The sequence below is a fragment of the Vulpes vulpes genome, unplaced genomic scaffold (genome assembly GCF_048418805.1).
Source record: "Vulpes vulpes isolate BD-2025 unplaced genomic scaffold, VulVul3 u000000677, whole genome shotgun sequence".
NCBI classification, from domain to species: Eukaryota; Metazoa; Chordata; class Mammalia; order Carnivora; family Canidae; genus Vulpes; species Vulpes vulpes.
This window is the reverse complement of record NW_027325813.1, coordinates 305,560-323,606: the sequence shown is the minus strand read 5'-3', so window position 1 is coordinate 323,606 and position 18,047 is coordinate 305,560. Positions and strand designations below refer to the sequence as shown.

Sequence of the window (18,047 nt, the reverse complement as noted above, 5' to 3'; positions counted from 1 at the left end):
AAGACTAAAGTGATGCAGTGATTCTATGAGCTGAGGAATGCCAGTAGCTTCCAGAAGCTGGAAGAGACAAGAAATGGATTCTCTTCTTGAGTCTCCAGAAGGAACCAGCCCTGGGGATATCTTGACTTTAGCTTAGTGACACTGATTTTGGATTTCTGACCTCCGGATCTGTAAGATAATAAGTCTGTGCTACTTTAAGCTATTAAGTCTATGGTAATTTGTTATAGCAGCCATAGGAAATTACTACATGTTTATTCTAGCACCAGTCACACTACATGGCAGGTGCCTCTTTCACCTGACTGAGGGTTCCTCAAGCCTGCGGCACCTTTGTCTAGGTGGTTTAACACAAAACCTTAAAAAGGGTCACAAAAGCTGCTGAATGAACTAACAAATGGATTTAATGGTTACCCACTTTATCTGGCTGCTTGTCTCTCTCAGCCTGAACACACACACACACACACACACACACACACTCTTCAATTCACACAGCTCTTCTGCCCATTCACCGTGATCATCCCCAGGAAGGCAGCTCAGTTCTTATGTGAAAGCCCACTTGGGGCTGGCCAGCAAATAACTATTTTTCAAGAGCATGTTGATTTTAAGGAAGGTGAGGGGGATTTCTCCCAAGATAATTAGACAAATCTGCATAGATGCAGGGATGAGAAGCAGAGATTTTGATGTGGTCGATTAGAAACTACAAGAATTAGGATTACAGTACAGAAATATAAAAATCCTCTTTTCTAATAAACAAGTCATGAAAGCAAGAGACAATCCTGATTCTCACTACATGCCGATTCTTCTCCACCTCCATCTCAGCCCCATCACAGCCACGAAAATGGTGGCAAATTTTTCATTTGATGACACCAAGAGAGGTTTGCTTTATATCATTAAGGGAGAAAAGCAGATTACAGACAGTGTAATTCATACGATCCCATTTTGTTAAAAAGAAATAACAAATACATATACATATACTATGTATCTACAGTGTACACATATGCATACATACGTGTGTTTATATAGGCGTAGAACAGAGGCTGGAAGAGGATTCATGAAGATATTAATAATGGTTTGATGGAGATTATGGACAGGAGGGTCTTTTTTAAAATGTATTTATAAAGGACAAGACTGCTGGTGCAATAAAAAAAAAATAAAGTTTAAATAATTCAAAAGAAAAGAAATGGAGCGTTTTGCGTGGCAGGGCTACTCTGTGTGTCCATTCCGGGACAGCCAGGTCTTCCAGTCCGTCCTCAAATAGGAAGCTGGGGTCTGGTCTCCCTGTGAGCAATGGCGGAACCAGCAAAGGAGCTGCAGGCAGCTGGAGAGTGACAAGGCCAGGGGGCCCGGGGATCAGAAAACATATAGACAAGATCATGTGGGTGGTGTCTGCCAAATGACCCTAGGATGGCCCGCTCAGGCCTCATCTGGGGTGCCAGGGGCCCATTCTCACCCCACAGCCTCTCTCTCTCCCTCCCCTCGCCGCCACACAGTCCTCGCTGCAATCTTCATCCCGCCTCCTGGGTGAAGGCAGGTGCCGCCCAAGACCCCGGCCGGCCGGCCGGCCAAAGGACAGATGCACAGGATCCTCCCGGCCTTCCTCCACCCCATTTACCGCCCCCACCCCTCTTCATGCGGCGGAGTTCTTGTTTTAATTCATCTGAACTGGTTACAAAACCACACTCCCACGAATACATAAATAATGGATTGGGGAGGAGGAGGGCAATGTTTTAAAGAAATTCCCGCAGGGCCTGGCAAGGCAACAGCAAATGCATTTCTGCTGTATCATATTTAACTGTTTGCAAACTTCTGCTGGGAGGATGCGCAGCCTCTGCAGCGACTCCATGGTCCTTCCCCTGCTGGGGCCTAGCGAGTCTTGCAAGGGGGAGGGGTTAACAGGAGGGAGAAGGTGTCAGCTATGGCGGGCCGGGAAGATGGAGAAGGGAGCAAAAAAGTGCCTGTTAGACTGCACTGCGCCAGACCAGGCTTCCCACGAGCCCAGCACCCACCGGGGTCCGCGCCGGGACTCCCGCCGCGCGGCGAGGCCCCTTTAAGAGGCAGCGCGCGCCCCCGCCCCGCGAGCGCTCACTTTCCCTAGCAACCGCCCCGGGGGAGGGGGAGGTCCTGGCAACGCCGCGCCTGCCCCGAGGGGTCACGTGACGGCCCGCAGCTGGAACGCGAGCGCGCGCCCCGCCGCGCGCCCGCCCGCCGGGGCCTGTGCGCTGCGGCGCGTGCGCGAGCGGTGCAGCACCGGCCGCGGGAGCAGGGAGTATTATGGGCTGTGGGTGCCGCTGAGCAAGATGGAGCTGTCTGCAGTGGGCGAGCGGGTCTTCGCGGCCGAATCCATCATCAAGCGGCGGATCCGAAAGGTGAGCCCCCTCCCGAGGCGGGACGCCTGGCCCCGCAGCCGGTGTCCGGGTCCGCGGCCCATCGGGGCGAAGCGGTCCCGCCGACCCGGGCTCTCTCGCCCACCCCCGCGCCGCCGCCTCCTCGCGTCCCCGCATCCTCCCCACCCCCACTCCCCCCTTTTTTTCTTCTCTGTTTTTCAGGGACGCATCGAGTACCTGGTGAAATGGAAGGGGTGGGCCATCAAGTAAGTGCCGGTGGGGGCCGGGGGCGAGGGGGGAGGGGAGGCAGCGGACAGCGGGGCCTTTTTTCCCCTTGGGGGTGGGGGTGTAGGGGGGTGCACGTTTGCTGCTTCGCATGTGCCTCTGCCTGTTGGGTTTTCATTTTTATTTCGTGCATGTGTGACTCGGCAGGTACAGCACTTGGGAGCCTGAGGAGAACATCCTGGACTCGCGGCTCATTGCAGCCTTCGAGCAGAAGTGAGTTTAGGGAGCTGGCAGGGACGGCGGGGCCGAGGCTCGGCTGGGGCGCCGCGCGGGGAAGCGGGGGAAGCGGGAGCGCCGGGGAGGGCAGCGCGGAGTGGGGCCCGGGAAGGGGCTCTTTTTAACCTTTGGCGTTTCTCGGCCGCAGGGAGAGGGAGCGTGAGCTGTATGGGCCCAAGAAGAGGGGACCCAAACCCAAAACTTTCCTCCTGAAGGTAACCTGGCCCAGCCCCAGCAGCCCCCTCGCGGGCCCCTAGCCCTGGCGCAGCACGGGGCCTGCAAGGGAGGGACAGATCCGCGGCTGCCCAGGCAGGCGGACCTTTCCAGAGGGGCCCCAGCTGGGCAGGGGGTGGTTGTGAGGCCCCCGACGAGCCCCTGGCAGCCGGCCCTGGCCCACGCCCGCTTCAGCAAGAGGGGCCTGGGAGTGGGGAGTGAGCGGGGAGGATAATCCTCGCTGACAAAACCGGGATTTGGGGGTTTGGGCAGGCCAGCCGGGCTCCAGCATGGGGATGGTTGAGGCAGGTGGGGGCTGTCCACCTGAGGGGGTGGCAGGGAGGTTACTTCTGCACAGGCCAGGAGGCCAGCCCTCCCCTCTCCCCCAGCCTTGAGATGGGAGGGCTCTGCCTGGAATTAGAACCCATGGAGAGAGTAAATGTGGTTTCCCTGAGGGCTGGGAACAGGGAGCATTTGGGGGCCACCTGCCTCCGCGACTCCTGCTTCCTTCTCTCTTAGGATTTGCTCTGCATGCCTCCCCTCCTGGGGAGGGGAATCCAACTTGAATTTGACCTTAGATCACTTCACTTTGAGCTTATCACCTGGGCTGGGCCGCTGGCTTCTCCCCATCCCTGTCTGTTTCTGGAGACGAGGATGGGGTGGGAGGGAGTGAAAGCGGAGCTCATCGGCCTTGGCAAGGGAGGGGGACCTAGCTCCGGAGGAAGCCATCTTAGAGGTTTGGGGGGGATTATCTAATTTTCCTCAGTGAGGAAGAACAGAGTCGGAGAGCGAAGGTGAGATGGCCCTAGGAGAGAGGCAAGGCTGCAGGCGCGCCTCCGTGGGGCACCCCAGTCGCCCCAATAATCTAATGGCTCCGGGCCCCTTCCCACCCTGACAGCCTGTGTGGCGATTGGCAGGGGAATGAAGGGCAGGGAAAGCTCCGCAGGAAAGCGACTGTGCAGAATGCGCAACCTCAGCATCTCCAGTTTGTGCAAAAGGCTCAAAGCCCCAGGAGGGTGGGGGTGGGCCTCTCCAGCCCCACCCCCACCCCCACCCCGAAAGGACTGTGCATGTGTAAGGGTTCGGACTTAAAGCGGAGCCGTGGAAGAACTGTCGGTGTCCAGAATTACCTATTTCCGTGACTCCTATTGCCAGCCGACACTCGTTAGGGGGACCCGCGGAGGAGCTCCCTCAACCCTTCATGCCTGAGAGGAGGGATGGGGCGGAGCAGCTGGAGGGCGGGTGGCTGTGTGACAGCCTCTCAGCGCAGCTGGAGCACCCTCTAGCGGTGAAGTGAGTAATGACCGTGAGCTTGGATTTCACGAAATGCCATTTTCCTCCTTGATAGCTCCAGCTTCTGAGCTGGCTCTGGGCCTACCTAACACGGTGCCGAGCCCTCACATTGATTATCTCCTTTAATCCTCTCAACCCTATGAAGGCGTAGGATTCCCATTATGCAGCTGAGAAAAATCGAGGCCCAGAGAGGGGAGGTGACTTCTGTGAGCTCCTACCCCCCCCCACCCCCCCAGCTTCCCGGCTTCATTCTGGCTCCTGGTCTTTACCCTGTCTGTCAGAGAGTCCACATCAGGTTGAAGGGACAAGGTGAACACACCCCAGAAACTGAAGGCTGCAGAGATGGGGGGGGGGGGAGGTGGAGAGGCAGATGAGAGGACCCCGGACCCAGACCTGGACCTTACGAGAGTGATGTGGATATTTGTAAGGGGTAATGGAGGCCAGCTTGGTCTGAGCCCAGAAGTCTGTGAGTCACCGAGGGGCAGTGTATATAGTAAACAAATTCTACTGAACACTTACTTTCTGCCTGCAAGGAAACAGGAGCCCAGGAGGTAGGTTGTGATTTATCCCCACTTTACACATAGAAAAACTGAGGCCAGGGAGGTGGTGGAACTTGCCCCGGGTCACAGAGAGTCCGTGGTAGGGTCCAGCTCTTTCATCTGTGCTGTCATCTGTCGTACATGCCAGCCCCTCAGAGCCATGCCTCTCCCCCTGTTTACCCACAGCAGTAAACACTGGCTGTGGTTCACATTTTTAATTCACGGGCAGACCCAGGTCCCACCTTCACAGAATTCTCAGCCTGGAGAGGGGAAAGGAGCAGGAAGGTTAAACTAGTCTCTTTTCAAAAAAACAAAAAAAAAAAAAACAAAAAAAAAAACTTAAAAGCTATAAAGTAAGAAATGTTTCTCTTACAAAGTTTGGAAATCATACATTAGTAGAAGATTGTTGCTCATAAACCCCCTGTCCGTCCCACCCCCCACCCCCCATGGATAAATCTAGTATTTGTCGAGTACTTGCTGTGTGCCAGTCCCGGTGCTGAACAGGTGTTAGCATGTTATCTGACGGTATGTGATGGGCCCCCCAGCCGGAGTTTCATCCCAGGTCTGAGGTTTACCCCCTTTCACCACACCCTGGGGACCATCACCATGGGACTGGGGCAGAGCCCTGGGAGCTCAGGAAGCTCGCTGAGGGCATCAGCGCTGACCCCCTGGGGGATAAGAGGGGAAGGTTCCCCCAAACTCCCTTGGGGATGAACCTGCAAAAGGCCCTGTTTGCCAAGCCGAGGAAAGGCTAATTCTCCCGCCTGGGTGTGAGAAGGGATGCGCCTGGGTGTGAGAAGGGATGCGCCTGGGTGTGAGAAGGGATGCGCCTGGGTGTGAGAAGGGATGCGAGGGAACCAGACCTTGGCTGGTGTGCTGCAGGAGGACCTGGCCCTCCTGGCATGGGGCAGGCTGGGCCTTGTGTGCTGCCACCTAGTGCTCAAAGGGTTGTTGGCCAAGCAGCCCCCCAATCTTTCCCATGTAGAGTTAAAAGTGTGCTGCTACCACATTCCAAAGACCCCTTGTTAATTCAGCAAATAAGTCTGCAAACACTGCTTCTGGGGGTTGTGGTCAAATACGATCTAGTTTTGCCTGAGGGGCACCCAGGCCACCACACATGGACCGTTAAGTGCCTAGTGCTGTGGGGTGGGATATGGAGAGGCCCCAGACTGCAGATCCCACTCCCGGGGAGCTTACAGACTGTCCGTGGGCATGTGTCCTCTTGGCCTCTGTCTCCCATGTGGATTGAGCCAGACACCGCCTAGCAAGTCTCCCCCACCAGGAGCCAGGCTGTCTGTAGATGACGGATCAGTCACTGCCTCTACCCTCTGTCCAGTCATTGTTTTTAATCCCTTGACCGCCTCTGGGCTCTCCATCCCCACTGTTTGTCTTCGTGGCACCCCTGTGGCAGGCCACCAGAGCCTCAAGCGTGGTTGGCTCAGAAAGGACCAGGGCTCCCTCCTCAGGCTTCATCCTCTGAGACAGGCCTGCCCCCCCTAAGCTGTGCTCCTCTAGGCCCCATTCGTCCTTTATTATGTCGAAGCTCCCAGCATCCTCCCCACCTGTCCCTTGTCTCCTCCATGGAGGGCAGCCCCTGTGTGTGTTCATAGTCGTAGCACCAAGCAGCTTGTGACTCTACTACTTTGTTAGTGAAGGAAGGACTGGCCATGGTGGACATTTTATGTGGCCTTGAGAGTTCCTTGCCCTGAACTTGGCAAGGTCTCTCAGGGCTCTGCCACACCCCCCATCTTCCACGAGGTGGTAGGTGAGTTCTACAGAGTGCAGGGGCTTTACAGATTTCACAGCTGGGGGTGCAGTAGCTCCCAGGAGCCTGGGACAATTCCCCTGGCTGCCCACAGGCCTGCTCAGCCATCCCACCCCACCCTGCAGGCTATCTTGGCTCCCATATGAGGTTGGTCCCATCCCTTGGCCTATCCCTGCCAGACCCTTGTCTCACTGGGGTAGATTCCAACCTAGGCTTTAGGTGCCAGCTTTGGAATCTGTAGGCACTGATTTGCTCAGACCCAGGCCTTGCGCCACATCCGGGGCAGACATGAATCAGACCCAAGAGGGGAAGTGGAAGGGGCTGGGAGCGTACAGGAGGGGCCAAGAGGGCCAAGTGTCTGTCCCAGAGGTGATGACCAGCCAGGAAGGGAGTCCAAGCTGGAGGTGCAGCCTGTTCAAAAGCAGAGAGCACAGAGCCCTTGGGACCCTGCAAGTAGGTCAGTAGCACTGGGGGGTGGGGTGGAGCAGGGAGGGGCCTCCGTCTTCCTCTGTCACCAAGAATTGGTGCGAGGAGGAGTGCCAGGCTAGGCCGGGATCCTCCAACGAACAGTTAGGTAGGGGCTTCTAGCAAAGGGCTGTTCTTCCCACGCAGTGACCTGATGGCTATACTCTTTGGTGTCAGCGAGTATAGCTACCAACCCATCTGTCCCCGGGGCCCACAGCCAAGCTAGCAAAAGCCATGGATCTTACAGCCCTGCTTGGTTGAGGGTACCCCTGCCCGCAGACCTGTGCACTTTGCTCCAGCTGTCTGACCCCGTTGCCTTGGGAGCTCCGCAGATGCTCCGAGATGCTCTCGGGCTGGTTTAAGGGCACAATGCTTGTGGGTGGCTGGCGCCCACAAGCCAAGGCTCTGCTCACCCCGCGCTCTGCCCCACAGGCGCGGGCCCAGGCCGAGGCCCTCCGCATCAGCGATGTGCACTTCCCGGTCAAGCCCAGCCCCAGCGCCTCCTCGCCCAAGCTGCACTCCAGTGCAGCCGTGCACCGGCTCAAGAAGGACATCCGCCGCTGCCACCGCATGTCCCGCCGCCCCCTGCCCCGCCCAGACCCCCAGGGTGGCAGCCCTGGCTTGCGCCCCCCCATCTCGCCTTTCTCCGAGACGGTGCGCATCATCAATCGCAAGGTCAAGCCTCGGGAGCCCAAGCGAAACCGCATCATCCTCAACTTGAAGGTGATCGACAAGGGCACAGGCGGGGGCGGCCCCGGGCAGGGGGCCGGAGCCCTCGCTCGCCCCAAAGTCCCCTCCAGGAACCGCGTCATTGGCAAGAGCAAGAAGTTCAGCGAGAGCATCCTGCGCACCCAGATCCGCCACATGAAGTTTGGCACCTTCTCGCTGTACAATAAGCCCCCGCCTGGCCCTCTGCCTCCGCCGCCGGTGGGCAAGGCTGACACGGCGGCCTCCCCGGGCCCCGGGCTGCTCCTGGCTGCCCCTGCTGCCCCCTACGATGCCCGCAGCTCCAGCTCGTCTGGCTGTCCCTCACCAGTACCGCAGTCCTCCTCCGACCCTGATGACGCGCCCCCCAAGTTGCTCCCTGAGACCATGAGCCCGTCTGCTCCCAACTGGCGCGAGCCCGAAGTGCTTGACCTGTCCATCCCTCCTGAGGCCGCGGCCACCAGCAAGCGGGTGCCTCCCGATGTCCCTGCTGCCGTGGGCCAGGCACTTCCCGCGGCCCCTGAGCCTGCCAGTGCCTCCTCCGAGCCTGAAGCTGGGGACTGGCGCCCCGAGATGTCACCCTGCTCCAATGTGGTTGTCACCGATGTCACCAGCAACCTTCTGACAGTCACTATCAAGGAATTCTGCAACCCTGAGGATTTCGAGAAGGTGGCTACTGGGGTAGCAGGTGCCAGTGTGGGTGGTGGCAGCGGTGGGGTGAGCAAGTGAGGGGGCTCCACTGAGGAGGGGGGCTTGGGGGGGGGCCCTCCTGCCCAAAGTCCTACTCTTGCTCCCACCCCCGCCTTTGCCCTCAGACACCTCTGCCTGTGCTTTGCTTGTTTCAAATGGCTCGGTGTTGACCCCCCGGGATGGGGCCGGGCAGTTGGAGCCCCGAGGCCCCGTGGGAGCAGCAGTCCCAGAACAGGTTAGGGCTGGAGTGGGGCGAGGGCACTTGGAAGTCCTCCCTCTTGCCTCTTGGCATCCTCCTTGCCCGAGCATGGTGGGGCCTGCTGGGTGGCTCCTGGGGAGCCCCCAAGCCTGGGGTTCAGCTGCCTCATCCGCATCCCACTCTCTCTCTCCCCAGCTTGCTTCCAGCTCTCGCACACAGCATCTGATTTCTCGGTGCTAACCTGGCAGCTGTGGGGCCCCTTAGGAGATCCCCTCCCACCGTGGGCACCGTCCCTTTCCCTCCCCTGGATGCCTGGGCAGGAGGGCCAGGGATGGCAAAGCCCCGTCAGAGATTGAGGTGAGGCCAGCCTCGGCCCCTCCCTCAATGCCAGTGAAGGTGGCAGGAGCGGGGCCAGAGGCCTGGGTCTTCCCACTTCTGGACAGACCCAGCTAAGGTGGTCCCCTTAGCTTCACCCCAACCCAGCTCCTTCTTCATCCCCGTCTCAAAGGTTGGAGGGGCTGGCAGGGTGCCCCACCCCTGCCACAGCCTCCCAGCATCTAAAGGGCCCTTCAGTTCTTGACCAAAGGTGCTACAAGAACCTGCCGTGGAAACTTCCAGCTGGCGTGCCTACCTGCCGCCCCACGGCATGTTTGTGCGTGTACCTGGATGTGCACAGGGCCCGCCAGGGCTTTCCAGGTGGCTTCCTTGAAGGTTCCTCAGAATGAGGTGGTCAAAGGCCCACCCGTGCTGGGGTGCGTGCCCCCACACCCTTCCCTGGGGCGGTCCGCCCCACCAGCCAGGCCTCTGCTGCAGACACAGCATGGTGGAGACCCAGGTGGAGAGGGGAGCCCCAGCCCTGGCCTTCTCCTTCCTCCTCGGTGTCTGGGGGAAGGAGGAAGCCTGGAAACCATTCCCAGGCAGGGGGCTCCTGCCTCTCCAGCCCCCCTCTCTCTTGCTTCTGACCGCTGAGGCTTTTCTCACAGCACAGCCTGCTTGAAGCAGTGGGAGGCCCTGGCGCCCAGGGCAGCTTTCCTTCTCTCTGTTGCCAGGGAGCTGAGGTGTCCATGCCAGCAGAGACCAAGGCCCCAGTCTGGGAGGGCGGGGAGGCCAAAGGGGGTGACCAAAGAGGGGGCCTGTGTTCTTCAGGAGAGGGAAGGTATGCGGGACCCGGGCTCTGGTGCACTGTGGGAACTCCTCCGCCCCTGCTAGCCCCGGGTCTCAGTTGGTATGGGTGGCACGTCCCTGAGCATGGCTCAGGGAGCTTCTTGGCGTGTGCTGCAAGAGGTCACAACTCAGAAGCATGATGGCAAAAGGTAGGAGGAGGCAGAAAGGGAACCCCGTTGTAAACAAATGCCTTTGTCCGAAGTATAGGAGGATTTGTTCTTCCAAATCTCCCTGCCAGGGGCTGAGGCATGGCCCCTGCTCCTCCCCACCCCAGGGTGTAGAACAAGGGCCCTCACAGGGTTTGGGGGGCTGGTACTCCTAGACCCCTCCCTACCCTGCCCTTTGTGTTGGCTCTGTGGCCGTCCAAGTGCCAATTGGCTTCCCCCCAAATAAGGGCTGGTATTTCTCCTCTGTCCTTAGAGGGGATTTCCCCCCTGACCCCTCACCCCAGGTGAGTGACCACCTGGGTGCCAGTTACAGGTGTTTCCAGAGACCATAGAAATGTGTTTTCCTGAGAGTCCGTGTCATTCGTGACTTTTTTTGTAAAGAAGTTGTGTTTTCAGAGGTGATTTTATGACAGGAAAGTGAAAGAATTAGTTTTGCAAAAAAACAAAAAACAAAAAAAGAGGAAAAAAAAAGAAAAAAGAAATAGAAAAAATATTGTGGGATTCCTATGGGGTCAGGGTGGGAGTGGGGGGGAGAGAAAGAGATATTTAAAGAAAAACTAGTACCGCAATGATTGCACAGGTGAGGTGGCGGTGTTAGGAACGGGGATGGAGGCCTAGGCCTGGCTGGTGGGGCCCTAGCATCTGGCCGGATGCTCGCTCTCTTTGGCCCCAGGCAGGGGACGGCCTCCCTCCTGTCCTGGGCCCAGACCCCACACCTATCCTCCTTCAAAGGGAAGGATGACCACTGGCCCTGAGGGAACTAGGCAAAGCTGCAGCGGCCAGGCAAATGGAGCAGAGATTTAGGGGGAGGTTGTGTGTTGGGGGGGTGGTCAGCGGGAGTCCCACTGTTGCATCATTGGTGACTTTGTCCAGGAAGGCTGGTGAGCAGATAGAGTTGGGTTTTCTTGCTCTCTTCAGTTCGTTTGCCAGCTTGTCGGGTCGTCTGGTCCCTCCCTCCTCATCACCCCAAAGACCATGACACCCCTGAGCTTCCCTGGCCAGGTGGGGATACAGGCTTCAGGAAGACAGGAGCTATAGACTCTGGGAGAATCTTAGGTGGTGGCCCTAGGGGATCAGGGGTAACCACGGGGAGAGGGGGATCCCTTCTCTTTCCACAGGTGGGTTGCTGTGCCTGATGCTCAGCCATGTGGCCCCCACCCCATCTCAGCACACACAGAGGCACACATGCACACTGCTTCGAGGTGGGCACCTCCCCTGGGAGGCCTAGATGGGCACAGGGGCAAGAGCAAGTAGAGCCCTCCTTACCTCTCTCCCAGGGTGGCTCTGAGCGGGGACCCATAACTCTCCCCCCACACTCTTGCACGAATCAGCCTCCTATGGGCCCTTCCTCTCCCCTTGCTGCTTTTCCGTTTGCCTAATTACCAAGCAGAAGTTGCATTCTGGTTTGCTTTATTTTTATATATAAAATACCCCCAAAGCTCGAGCTCCTCCCATATTCAGTATCGGTTGGGGCATCGATTGTCTCCCCATAATGCCACCCCCTCCCCACCCACGTGTCATAGGAAACAGGTGAGGTCTGGTGTCTCTGGTTTGAGGTGGGAAGTTGGGGCACCTCCTGGTCTCATCCCCCTTTCTGAGCCTCAGTGTGCCCTTCTATGAAATGGGTGTATTGGGTGCAGGGCCTCTTCATAAAGCATTGCTGGTGTCCAGACAGCTGCTTAGGATTCAGTGCTGGTGGAGGGTGCTGGCACTGGGGCCTCCAGCCTCCCTCCCACAGCCCCCTTTCATTCTTGCCTGCACAGGGGTCTGGGGCAGAACAAGCTCCATCCTTCCCCTGCTCTGGAAAGAAGTGATGATCGAGGCCCACCCTCAGTGTGACGTGGGCAGAGTGAGAGGGATCACCCTATATAAAAGACCAGGGAACTGGGGCTCAGAGGCAAAGCTGCTTCTCTGGGGTGAAGAGCCCAGCTGCTCTGGCGTTTCAAAGGTGGGGAAAGCCCCTTCAAAGGTGGGGGCCCGGGTGCTGAAGCCACCACAGAGCTGACAGGCTCTCTGCCCCCCTCCCCCCCAGCCTGTGCCCGGCAGTCGTGGGTAAGGGGTCAGCCCAGAGGAGGAGACTGTTAGGTCTGAGGGGCTGGGCCGTCACCAGTCCTTTTAGCCTCCATGGGACCTGAGTGGACACACCACCGTTCCCAGCTTTTTGGGTTTTTATTGGCTGTTTGGGTTGGGTTTGTGGTTTTTTTGTTTTTGTTTTGTTTTTGCACTTGGCCCACGCCGGACAGTGGAGCCCCACGTGGTCAGTTCCACTTTCGGGCTCCCATGCACTAGCCCAAGGCAGCCTCTTGGAGGTTGGTATGGTTTAAGGAATCACTTTTAAAAAGAAAAGGAAAGTGTTTAAAGGTTTAAGTTTTTTTTCAATCTGCATCTCCTCTCAGATTCAGAAAGAAGTTTAGGGGCTAAAACTCCAGGAGAGGGTTTCCCTAGCCTGACTCCGTCTTGTGACAGTCAACAAGGTGCCAGGATAGGGGGCCGGGCCGAGTGGGGACGGAGGACCCCACCTCCCAGGCCCGCAGGGTCCCCCCGCTGCACCTTGAAGGAGTCAGTACCCCACTCCAGCAGTGAGTGAGTGCCTACTGTATGTGGAGCTTCAGCTAGGCAAAGTGGGGCTGATGGTCTAAGGGGGGGGGGCCCTCGCAAGAGGCCAAGGTAGAAGGAACGAAGGGTTCTGGGGCCTGCCCCTGTTGTCGAGTGGAGTGCAGATGGACACTTTTTGTTCGTTTTAATTTAAAAAACACAAAGGCCTAAAGAAATGTATCTTATAATTTTTTTTAATTTTTGAAAAGCTCATTTAATGAATTGTGCACGAATGAATTCTATATATATAAAATATACATATATAGCTCTATATTTGGGGAGGGGCACTGTCTCTTTTTTTCTCTTTCTCATTTTGAAAATGAAGTGTTGTTGCCTTTGTCTGTGGTTCAACCATCCAGCTCCCAGCTGGCTAAACTTTGCCTCCAGTGGTTTAAAGAGAGGGAACTAGTTGGGTTGGCAGGAGACCAGGAATGGAGATGCCGCCCCAGCGTGGGGGTGGGTCCCCTCTGCCCCCGTCCACCTGCCCCCTCCCAGAGGTCGAGGGTGGAGAAGACGGCTCGTGTTGGGTGTGGGTTTTGGTTCTGTTGTTCTGGATTCGGTTGTTTCTGGGCCGGGGGAGGGAGGGTTTGTGCCGAATACTCTCGTCTTGTACGTTTAGTTCTGCTGCTCTTCAATGTTGTATCAATGCCAGGAAGGGGGAGTGAAAAGCCTCTTTTGCCCCCCCAAATAAATTGTCACATTCCGAAGCTAAGGCCTAGCCTCTGGGGTAGGGATGTGTCTGTCTCGTTTCTTCTCGGCCGTCCCCATGGTCCGTAGGAGCATCAGGCATCAGGACAGGCCCCTCCCGCTGCAGGAGGGGGGAGGGTGGCCTGTCCCTCCAGCTGTGACTCATTGCCAGCCCATTGTGAGGACCCCTGCACAGCTGAGACCCAGGTCCTTCCACTTGTCTGACCCTGAAAAAGGCCAAGTAGGTGGTGGGGGGAGAGGGGGCACGGCTCCTTTTCCCCACTTGGAGTCACAGCCGCTGCAGAGGTGGGGCCTGTGGGGCTGGATCCCTAACAAGTTTCTCGCTGCCAAGCCTGGGAGACCAGGCCGGTTCAGAGACCCGTTTTCTGGGCGCTTGGGCACCTTCTCTGATTAGAGGAGCCCTCTCCCCATGTAGGGTGACCTCATGGCTTCAAAAGCTGCAGCCCCAGGCAAGCCCACACCTTCCTCAGGGGCCGCTGCTCTGCTCTTGAGCCACACCTGCGTGCATCCGTAGCAACTGCTTGCCAGGCCTCGAGCAGGTGTCACCCCACATCCTCTCCTTCGTGGCACCCCCACCCCCTCAGCCTGAAATCCCAGTGTCTCCCTGCTCGGCTGTCTCCCTACCCTGCACACCCCCAGCCTTCCTGACAGGTCTTTGCAAAGCTGCCTGGTCGGCCAGGCTTCGTTTTTGCCTGCACCACCCCTGCCCCTTCCCCACCAGTGCCACACTGCCTCAAGCCTGTTGGGAGCCCACGGGAGTGCTGTCCCCACCTACCCTTTTCAAGTTCTCTCCAGGTGCCTCCCATGGCCCACAGTGCCGCCTGGGCACCTGTCCCCACTGGCCCCTAAGGGGGCGGCTGCATCTCCCCACTGACAGCCTAGTGCCTGACACACGCTAGGCTGGTCCCTTCAGCTTTTCTCCCCCTTATTGTCACCCCCTTACTGATGGGGTCAGTGAAGCTGAGGAGTAGCCGAGCAGCAGGCCTGGGACCCCAGTGCAACTCATCCAACTGGTCCTGGAACAGCAGGACAAATGGGAGTGTCGGCAGGGAGGGAAGGTGGGCGAGGGATGTGGAGTCCCGCTGTGAAGTCAGGGCTGGCCCTCCGCCACGGCACCCACTCCATACCACCTCTACCCCTCCTCCATCTGGTCATCTTGCCAAGTTCTGTGTTTTGTTCTCCAAAAATCCTTAATCCGACTTACTGAGAAAACAGCCCTGAGCTCAGTGCACCTACTACAAGCCAAACACCAATGAGTACTTTACTGTCTCTCTTCATCCCCTCCCCCTCCCCCTCTCTCCCTGGCCTCCCCCCACTCCCCCTCCCCGCTCCCCTCACTGGTGCCCAATGAAGCCTCACGTGAGGAGCAGTGTCATGGGGGAGGGGGCTTAGTTAAAGCAGTCATGGATGCTGGATGCATTTGCCTGAAGCGGCATGGCTCCCAGTGGTGGGGGGGCTGCCCTCCAGGCCTGGCTCGTGCCCACAAGCCCTACGCTCTGGGATTAGGAACACGGGGCTGCCCTTGTGAGGCTGGTGTGTTCAGAGATTTAGAGTCACTACTGTCCTTGGTCACAAATCCTGCCTTTACTAAGGACCAACTTCTGTGTATTTGCTGCCCATGAGTGAATATGAACAACAGCTTCTTTAAGGAGGATTGGAGGGTTTGTTTTGGGGGCTGGGCAGGACCACACAACTCAGCTCAGAAAGCAGGATGCCCTGTCTGAAATGCGTCGGTCATTGATGTCACGGGGCTCATCTACCAAGTGGTACCTCTGAACGAGCCCCCACCCTTACCTCCTCTTCCTGGGCCTCACCAGGGGTAGGGGTGGGAGTCAGCCACGGGGTGAAGCTCAGGGCTGGGACAAGGGAAGGATGGAGGTTGGGATGGGTGAGAATGACAAGTTTGTAAAATTACTCCATTTTTTAAAATCTCTAAACGCAGTGGGGTTTTTTGTCCTTGTCAAGCTCTGCCTGAAGTGGAGAGGGGGGCTCAGCGTGGTTGCATCCTAATGGCAAGCCCCCCCCCAAGCCAGATCACAGGCCTGTGTGCCCATTCTGCACCCTTTTTGTTCAGGCTGCTGGCTTCTGACAGTTCACACTTCAAAGAGAGCTCTGGCTCAGAGAGCTGAAGGATCCTGATCCATGCAGGGGGTCTGCAAGGGAAGCAGCAGGGGAGGGGCGCCCCCCTCCAGACAACCACAGGCTCTGAGGCTCTGCATGCCTCTGCATCACAGGAGGGATGAAGATGGAAATAACCCTGGTGAGTAATAATGAGACCTGCACACAGCAGAGGCAGTGGGGATGGTAAGAAGTGGCCAGAATTGAGAGAGATTTGAAATATTGAAGTTTGTGATTGGCTTTCAGGGCGTGCAAGAGGGAACCTCTGAAAACCTCCCAGGTACCTGGTGGGCAAAGGAATGGGTGTTGGTGCCTCTCATAGGCAGGCTGGGGAGCCTGGTGGAGGAGTCAGCTTGTGAGGAGGGGGAGTGCAGCTTGGGTGTGACCCCATGGGTGTGAATCAGGAGGGATTTTGACCCATAGATTTGAGGCTTGGAGCAGCAAGTTCCTGCTCACTCAGGCACTGCTAGAGAAATCTGTCCCTTTGTTGAAGAGCTTTTGTCCCCAGGTGCACCTCAGCTCTGAGATGTCACCAGATACCCTGAAAGGGTCACTAGGGACTTAGGTGCTTCACTCCAGGGGCCCCTGGGATATCCAGCTCCTGCCTGTCACTCACTCCACAATCTCATGCCTTTCATGTGGGTGAGGTTGTGGAGCAGGTGGCTGGGGACAATGAACTCCCTAAGCACTTCCCAGGGTCACTCAGAAGCTGAAGGAGGGGGAACCCAGGTCTTGGGCGTGGTGGATGGAGCCTTCTGAAGGGATGCTACCCAATACCTAGAGATTCTGGCTAAAGTGTAACAGACATTCTGTTCTATACCCAGCTGACTTTCCAAGGTAGTAAAGAAATCCCTAGGGACCATAAACAAAGAGGAAGCCAAAATCAGAGTGATATGCAGATGCCAATCCTTTGCCCTGCAGGGTAGGTCTTTGGGTGACACAGGGACAGGTGTGGGGAAGCATTGGCCTTTGCTGATCTTGGTAACCAAGGAGCTTGGATTCTACATCTATGTAAAGAATGGGAGACAAGGTCTTGAACACTTGCCAAAAGAGATGTGAAACCAAGACAGCTGAATAAAGCATATCTTCAATGAAAAGGCAAGTGGAAGAAAAAAATTCTTTGGTAAAAAAAAAAAAAAAGTCATCAGAGAAGTTGTCTCACTTTTGGTTCTGGCTGGAAAAATAAAAATGAAGTCTCTCAGGCAGCCCCGGTGGCTCAGCAGTTTAGCGCCGCCTTCAGCCCAGGGTGTGATCCTGGATACCTGGGATCGAGTCCCACATCAGGCTCCCTCCATGGAGCCTGCTTCTCTCTCTCTCTCTCTCTCTCTCTCTCTAGTAAATAAATAAAAAATCTTTTTAAAAAATGAAGTCTCTCTTGAGAAATTCTGACTCAAGACCTTCCTAACACAAATTTGAGATTTGAGTTGGTATTACCCACGTGGTCTCAGCACTGCCAGGTCTGGTAATTAACATACTGAGCAAACGTGGGATGTGTAACACCCACCGAGCATGTGGCAATAGTAAATGCAAGCCTCTCTGGAGGGACATTTCCACAATGGGATACCCTTAACGTGAGCTTGCAATCCAAAATTATAGGACATACAAAGAAGCAAGCCACAGAGACACGCAGCAGAATGACAGTGATGTATAGAATCCTGCACCTGACATGTCATTTTCAAGCACACGCTGAAGATTTCCAGATATTACCATGTGTATCATGCGACATGATATAAAGCAAATCCCAACAAATCTCAAGAAATTGTCCTCACCATTCATGTATAAATATTTTCTGTTTTATTTATTTATTCATGAGAGACACAGAGAGAGGCAGAGACACAGGCAGAGGGAGAGGGAGAAGCAGGCTTTGCACAGGGAGCCTGACGCGGGACTTTATCCTGGGACTAGGGGATCATGGCCCGAGCCAAAGGCAGACGCCCAACCGCTGAGCCACCCAGGTGTCCCCGATCATGTATAATTAAATAAAAAATCAATGGCTAAAAGAGAATTGAAAAACTAAGCCTCATGTATTTAGATAGTAACCCACATCTCTCATTCCCTGGCATCTTGCTCCTTCCCCAAACTTCTGAAATCTCTTTAGAACAATGAGACTCAAGATGAATGTGGAAGTGTGAATACATGGCGGACACACAGGAGGTGCACAGCCAAGTGGAGTTGATGCTGGATGGGAACAGGTCCCCTGTGGGCCCTCTAGACGGAATACGACCTTCATTAGAGCAGAAGACCAAAGTCTTCTCTGTCTCTTCCAAAGGCTGAGCTCAGAATGTGACAAAGACACAAGCCTCCATTTAAATGACAGCTGCTGGCGATCAGCCTTTATGAGCCAGAAGGAAACATCTATGAGAGCCACGATGGGCTGATAGAAATGGGACAAAGCAGGTGGCAGGGGTTCTTGGTGCTGTGGCATAAAGACAGGCCCCCCACCAGCCTTCTGCCCACCTCATCTCATGGTGTGAAATCCCAGCACGAGCAACACGCTCTTTTGGGGTGGATTGGGAGGTCCCTAGGGGCTCTCTGTTAAGGCTCTGATGCTCTCGTCTGTGAGCAAGGCAACGGGACACACTCTGGAAAAGGCAATTTTAGACT

The 18,047-nt window shown here is 56.3% G+C and overlaps 1 protein-coding gene across 1 annotated transcript; it reads left to right on the top strand.

The window, feature by feature from the left end:
• The first annotated feature begins 2,131 nt into the window (after positions 1–2,131).
• CBX6 (chromobox 6) lies at positions 2,132–13,329 on the top strand. Its single transcript, XM_025984246.2, has 5 exons — positions 2,132–2,363; positions 2,544–2,587; positions 2,754–2,819; positions 2,971–3,037; positions 7,530–13,329. The coding sequence occupies exons 1-5, from the start codon at positions 2,295–2,297 to the stop codon at positions 8,529–8,531; spliced, it is 1,248 nt and encodes a 415-aa protein (XP_025840031.1). The 5' UTR covers positions 2,132–2,294; the 3' UTR covers positions 8,532–13,329.
• Positions 13,330–18,047: the final 4,718 nt, after the last annotated feature.

Coding starts and splice junctions, on each gene's coding strand:
- CBX6 (XM_025984246.2), top strand. CDS start 2,295: ATGGAGCTGTCTGCAGTGGGCGAGCGGGTCTTCGCGGCCGAATCCATC. Junction 2,588..2,753: donor TGGAAGGGGTGGGCCATCAA/GTAAGTGCCGGT, acceptor GTGACTCGGCAG/GTACAGCACTTGGGAGCCTG. Junction 2,820..2,970: donor ATTGCAGCCTTCGAGCAGAA/GTGAGTTTAGGG, acceptor TCTCGGCCGCAG/GGAGAGGGAGCGTGAGCTGT.